Source organism: Euleptes europaea, chromosome 7 (genome assembly GCF_029931775.1).
Source record: "Euleptes europaea isolate rEulEur1 chromosome 7, rEulEur1.hap1, whole genome shotgun sequence".
Lineage (NCBI taxonomy): Eukaryota > Metazoa > Chordata > Lepidosauria > Squamata > Sphaerodactylidae > Euleptes > Euleptes europaea.
Genome location: NC_079318.1, coordinates 48,305,810 through 48,312,720, shown reverse-complemented (window position 1 = coordinate 48,312,720; position 6,911 = coordinate 48,305,810). Strand labels below are relative to the sequence as shown.

At 46.0% G+C, this 6,911-nt stretch overlaps 1 protein-coding gene across 1 annotated transcript; it reads right to left on the bottom strand.

Annotated features, from left to right (window-relative positions):
* Window positions 1–792: 792 nt before the first annotated feature.
* Window positions 793–6,342, bottom strand: SLC30A10 (solute carrier family 30 member 10). Its single transcript, XM_056853371.1, is given in 5 exon segments — window positions 793–1,283; window positions 2,538–2,777; window positions 3,922–4,022; window positions 5,796–5,919; window positions 5,922–6,342. Coding segments are annotated over 5 exon segments (1,377 nt in total).
* Between the last annotated feature and the right edge of the window lie 569 nt (window positions 6,343–6,911).

Genomic DNA, 6,911 nt, shown 5'->3' with positions numbered 1-6,911 from the left:
ATTAGGGTTTTTTTTCTTTCCTCCTAGGTTCCTTCAGTACATGTTCTGCCCTATAAACTCATGCAGCCCTTTGCCTTCCTCTCTTCCTTTCATCCACATTTGACTTCAAGTAACATTTTTTTTAAAAGGCTGAGTGAAATTTCCACTTGTCTTCTTTCATAATGAAAGGGTCCTTCAAGCTAGCACAATCATGAGATCACTAATAGGCTTACAACCAGCAGCCCACCTCAGTAGGACCAGACAGAAACCCTCGACCACCAACTTTTACACCAAGACGGTGAGAACATAGAGATTATTCACAAAGGGGGGGAAATAGCACCCAGGTGGGTCAACCAATTAAGAGTTAAAACTGCACTGGACATATTTGGAGGAAACAAGGTCACCTTAAATCCAAAGATCCCATGACCAGAAAGCACTTCTCCTTGTGTGGGGGAGGTTCTCCAGCGGCGGCACCTCCCCCCGCCCCAAAAGAAAAACTAGATTGAAAGGGCGACAGGACCCTAAGCTCTGTAGTGGCTTTTCAGGGAGAACTAGGAAGTGCAGACAGAGGGGAGCCAATGACTTCCCCTGCACAAGTGGAAGTGCCTTCTGCTCACATAGTAGGATGTTTTGATGCGAGCCAAGAACACCTGCCGTGGAGTGAAAATTTGGTCATTGCATCTGGTAGCCAGCTATCAAAGGCTGTTTCCCAGGACCAGCACAAGCTCTGACACCAGTCATCTGCTATTAAGACATATAGGCTTTGTTCAAAGGTTTTGCCATTGATTAGTTACAAAGCACAAGCTAAACGGTCTAAAATCGTGTACTGCATACATATGGTCTACTATCGCCAGTTTCTTTGAACGCGTCCTTTTCACACCTGTCGTTTTTGACAACATCTTCCGCCCATATGGGTTCAATGGGAATCTCCACCGTATCTTTTTTACAGAAGGCTTTCTTCAGAGATGGAGTGATGCTGCCGTTTTTCTCACTGAAGCCATTCCCTGCTTGGACAAGGGTTGCTTCCTGCTGGCTACAGCATAATTGGGGATCACAATCTTTGGAGATACAGGGGGCACTGCACAGGATCTCGGGACTCTTGTGATCTGTGTACTCTGGCTGGATGGTCACTGAATGGACCCCTGCTTCATGAAACACCTCCCTCATTTTGTAAGAAGCATCTAGGTAATCGGAAGTGGTGTGACATTTGACGTGGAGGGTGGCAATATTCTTCCCACTGACAAGCTCCCAGACGTGCACCTCATGAATGCTGTTAACACCTGGCACTTCCGATAGTTTGTTTGCTAGAAAAACAACAGAAAGAAGGAGAAAGTAAGATTCCCTGCTATTACTTTTTTTTTTAAGCAAGGGGCTCAAAAAGGTATTTTAGATTCCCAAATATCAGTATCTACTTTAGGGTTTTTTTCCCAATCTTTCTCTGGAGAATATCTGATAACAGGATAACACTCGTATTCCATATAAATGTGGAAGTAAATAGCTTAGTTCACTCTATTGAATCTGTTGAACTAAGGAGTTTGGTTCGGACAAAATTTCCTGATAATTTTAAAAAGCAACATCAAAAGCAAAACAAAGCACATTACGTACAAGGTAATGTTGGCGAAAGAGCAAAACTAGGGCTATCGAGGTAGAGGTTTCTGCATACTTAGGAGTCCTCATAAGGACTGAAAATGCTTCAAAAGGGACAAAATGCAAAGAGCAGCTGAGTGTCAATTAGAAGGGGCCGCAGGAAAAGGACACCTCAGCCTGCTTAAGTCCCTGAGAGTTAAAAGATATGGGGGGGATAGACTTGGAATGGTGGTATGGGATTTCAAAATTGTTTATCTCAGACCCAGTATTTCCTTGCAGACTTTCAACTTCTACTCTATCATGCAAAACCATTGAGCAATGACTGGGCTAGAAACCTCTAAAAATGTACCATATTTTTCGCTCCATAACACGCACTTTTTTCCTCCTCAAAAGTGAGGGGAAATGTCTGTGCATGTTATGGAGCGAATGTGTGCACAGAGCCGGCTGGGTGTGCTGGAACGACGCAAGCCGGCTCTGTGTGCCCCGTTCCAGCGCGCCCAGCCGGCTCTGTGCGCCCCGGGACACACAGAGCCAGCTGGGCACGCTGGAACGACGCGAGCCAGCTTTCCCCACCCAGCTGGGAGGCGGGCGGGACGCACAGAGCCGGCTGGGCGCGCTGGAACAGCGAGCCGAGCCGGCTTTCCCCGCCCCGACGGCCAGCTGGGGGGGGGCATGTTATGGTCAGGTGTGTGCTATGGAGTGAAAAATACGGTACATAGCATCCCAACAAATACTTGCAAAAACAGCAGCTGAAGGTTTGCTTCTTTTTTTGTGTGCTTGTTTTGTAGAAGTACCACGTTCTCGAAATGCATGCTTTCACTAATCCAGCAAGATTTGAGTCATGTTGCTAAGACACCATCATGTGACTCAGATATTCAACGCTCTTGAGAATTTAGAGCTGGCGTGAATGTCTAATCCAGAGACTTTAAAATATGCTACTAGCAATGCCTCTGCAGTAAAACGGAACTCACCCAGAATTTGCATATTGACACTCTTGGGAACCATCTGCAACAAGATTATCGCTGTCTCCTTGATAAGCGGGAAGGCTGAAGACAGAATGATGATCACCATAATGATGGTGAGGCTAGGATCGATGTAGCACTGCCAGTTACACGGGGTATTCTCATCCAACGGAAGCGCATAGAATATTGACGCAGCGACAACCACGATAACTGAGCCAAGGGCATCTCCCATCACATGCAAAAGCACACCTGAAACAGGACAGGAATCATAGGCTTTGATGAAGACAAGAAAGGACAACTTCCAGGGCAGTGACTGTAAGCTAGAGCTTAATCAAAACTTGCTTTTGAAAACATCTAATGTTAAATACAATCAACACATGACTAGCTAGTCCAAATTTATTTGTTCAGGATATTTCTACACCACATCTTAAGAGTCCTGCTCGAGGTGTCTTACTATTAAAACTATGTAAAAATATTAAAAACAACCCATTGGACACAGACTTTGTAAAAGCTATTCATAAAACAGAAGCTGTCAATTTTAAAAGCTGGTAAGATGAAACCTCTAATTAAAAGCCAAAAGAAAGTAAAGTAGGTGCCAAGCAAGCCTCGAGGGAAGGCATTCCACAGGCAAGGTGCCACCACACAAATGTCTCTAGACGCTACCTGCCTCACCTTTGAGGGGCACAGAGAGCTGGGCTTGAGCATTAACAGAAATTAGTCAACAGAAGTGATTTAGAGAATTGCCTTTGAGAAAAGAATAAACTAATATGGGTCACTTCATACATGAAATTTGACTACATAGGAAAATTTGGCTAAATGGGAAAACTGTGTTCACAGCCATGCATGAAGGTCACACAGGTTCTCTTTGCCACATACACACTGCCCACTGTGCCTTCCCATTGCCTGTGTATGCAGTAAAACAAGCCTGATTTTCCCACACTCTCCCGTTCCCATATAAATAAAATGTCATGATTGTTGTTAATCTTCAAGGTGACACTACTGTTTATGTGTGAAGTGGCCTGATGTTCCAAAAAGCCACACGACTGCACAATTAACTTTCTCGGGATAACGTTAATATGAATTAGAGCCATAGCGGTCTGCACATTAAACCATCTATCCCTTTGCTTTCTGCCTACCCTCATTTTCGCCTCCATAGTCCAGCAGCTGTGTCAAAAGCTCTGCTAGTTAAATGGGGCCAGGCTGGCTGGTTTGGGGAAGCCAAAGTCTAAATATATTATTTTGTTTGGTAATTATTCTAAAAACGTGTTCTTGTATGCATAGTGCATGAAATCCAATATACACTTGTGTAGAAAGCTTGGTATTGAACAACAGGAGGTTAGCCACAAGGATGGTGGCCAAACTTTGGAGAAGCCAGCAACTGATTGTGCAGTACCTCTGATATTCAAGGCTTCAGACTTTTTCTCTTTTTTCTTTATCACTTCTTCTGGCTTTTTCGGGATATTTATAGAGTCACCTGCATTCAAAGAAGAAACGCTGTGTTGTGTATAAGTTCTACAAACAGAAAAAACATCAATCTTTTCAAAACCAACTTAAACAAATAGTCAACATTCAAGCTAGTGCCTGCAATATTATTTTTCTCACTCACATACACAAACAGCACGCATAACAGTACAGCACAATTACCAGACAACCAAGTACATCATGGACTTTGCTTTAATGATACTTGTAAAACGTACAAACTCCAACACACAGGAAGATAAATGTATAGTAATTTATTTGTATTTAAGAGAGCTGCAGCCTTCCTCTGTGCTTCTTGGTATACGAAAATCAGGAAAACTAACTTTAAGATGAGCATGAGAACATTCTGAAAACCAAAAGTATCTGGGGAACAAAAACCTAACAGAGAAAAAATGTTGCTGATGAGGAATAACAAATGTGAAAGACAAGGAGAGAGCATAAAGGAATTTGAAAGATGGGAAGAAAGTGATAAAATGTGCAAAAAAGGCTTGACAAGAATTTTAAAAACTGGTTGTGGCATTCAAAGAATACTTCATTCAATCTACTTTAATGGGATAAGAATTATATATTCCACATTACTGAACTGCATACTGAAGTAAAATTATATTATAATGTATATTATAATGTCTATACTATGTATTTATCAAAGGGGACAGGCCAAATAATGATAAAAGGAACGCAGATAGCTGGGGATGGGGAACATGGAATTGAGGGCAGGAAAAGACTTGGCAAGGATTTACAAAGACAAGCATTTGGGGAAGCTAAGTGAGTTTCAAAGATGAATGGGTTTGAAAAACAAGAAGAACACAGAATGGGTGGGCTAGTCAAATATCACTCAAAATATAAATTCAAACTATAAAGAAATATAGCCCTCAATTTGCAAGACCTGAGCAAGGCTGTCAAAGATAGGACATTTTGAAGGACTTCGATTCATAGGGTCGCCATGAGTGGGAAGCGACTTGATGGCACTGAACACACATAAAGAAATATAATATAAAGAAATTCCAAATATAAAGAAAAAGTTGAGTAAAAGTGGTTCGAAACAGCTGAAAGGAAGCCTCAAAAGGATGGAAAAGGAGAAAGCAATTGGAAGAAAATAAAGAAATCAGGGGAATATATTGATTGTTATAGTTGTAATGATGTTTAGTAACTATGTGTGTTAAGTGCCGTCAAGTCGCTTCCGACTCAAGGCGGCCCTATGAATGAAAGTCCTCCAAAATGTCCTATTTTTGACAGCCTTGCTCAGATCTTGCAAATTGAAGGCTGTGGCTTCCTTTATTGGGTCAATCCATCTCTTGTTGGGTCTTCCTCTTTTCCTGCTGCCCTCCACTTTTCCTAGAATGACTGTCTTTTCCAGTGACTCTTGCCTTCTCATAACTTGACCAAAGTACGACAGCCTCAGTTTAGTCATTTTAGCTTCTAGGGTCAGTTCAGGCTTGATTTGATCTACTGTATAACCCACTGATTTGTTTTCTTGGCCGTCCACGGAATCCGTCACCCTCTCCTCCAACCCATATTTCAAAGGAATCTCTTTTCTTCCTATCAGCTTTAGTCACTATGCTTAGTCATTATATTTTACTGTGTTTTGACCTTAAGTATAGGTTCGGTATTGTAAATTGATTATTTGCTGTTGCATGACATGTTATTGCCATGGTGAAGCTCAAGACCTTTGGTCAAAGGAGCTAGTGAAGAAATGGAAATGGGAAATGAAGAAAAGGGGAGAAGCAATGGAAGCGGAGGGGTGCAGAGGAGCGGGGGGGGGGAGCTGTGAAGGCAACCGAGGGGCACCTGCTGCTCGCTCCGTGCTGGAGGCCTGGTCCTCCCCTCCCGAGGGGCCCTGGAGGGCGGCGGGTGCGGGCCCCTGCCGGGGGTCTCCGCCTGGGCGGGCCGGGCGGCGGCAGCAGGCGAGGGGGCAGCAGGAGGCCCAGTCCTGGAAGACGAGCAGCCCCACGACGTTGACGGCCAGGCCCAGCGCGCCCACCACCAGCACGAGCGGCGCGTCGCGGATGGCCTCGGGCCGCGCCAGCCGCTGCAGCGCCTCCACCAGGATGGTGAAGGACAGGGCGGCCAGGAAGACGGCGTTGCTCAGCGCGCCCACCACCTCCGCCCGCCCGTAGCCGAAGGAGGCGCGCGCGCCGCGGCGCCGGCGGCGCGAGAGGCGCCCCGTGGACAGGCCCACGCACAGCGCCGTCAGGTCGGAGAGCATGTTGAACGAGTCCGACACCAGCGCCAGCGAGTTGCCCACGTAGCCCGACACCAGCTCGGCCACGAAGAAGCCCGCCGTCAGCGCCAGCATCACGCTCAGGCGGCACGCGCGGCCCGTGTAGCGCCCCATGGCCGCCCCTCAGGTCAGGCGCGGAGATGGGCGCTCTTCGCGCCTTGGCCCTTGGCTTTATAGGCGCGCGGGGCCGCCCCGCCCCGCCCAGAACGCCTTGGCGGCGCAATCGCGGGCGGTGGCGTCGGTTTTTCCGTCATTAGCGCGGTCAGGGAAAGGGTGCGAGGGGAGAGAGGGAGAGAGGGAGGGGACCCACCGCACGCACCCCACGCGGGCAGGGCCTCTGCGCCCCCAGGGCCGGGGCTGCTGCCATAGGCGAGCTAGGCGGTCGCCTCGGGCGCAGACCTCAGAGGGGCGCAGGGCTGGCCCGACTTGCACCGGTTTTAAACAGATTAGTTTCTTGGGGAAAAAATTCTGTACATACACACACACATATATATAGACACATATATACACAGGGGAGGTCTTGTCGAAAAACAGAAGCACAAAACCTTTTAAAAGACCTTATAATCAGTTATATTCCATAGAACAGTTCTATGGAGCTGTTCTAGCACCACAACAGTTCTATGGAATATCATTGATTATAAGGTCTTATAAAAAGTTTATATATATATATATATATATATATA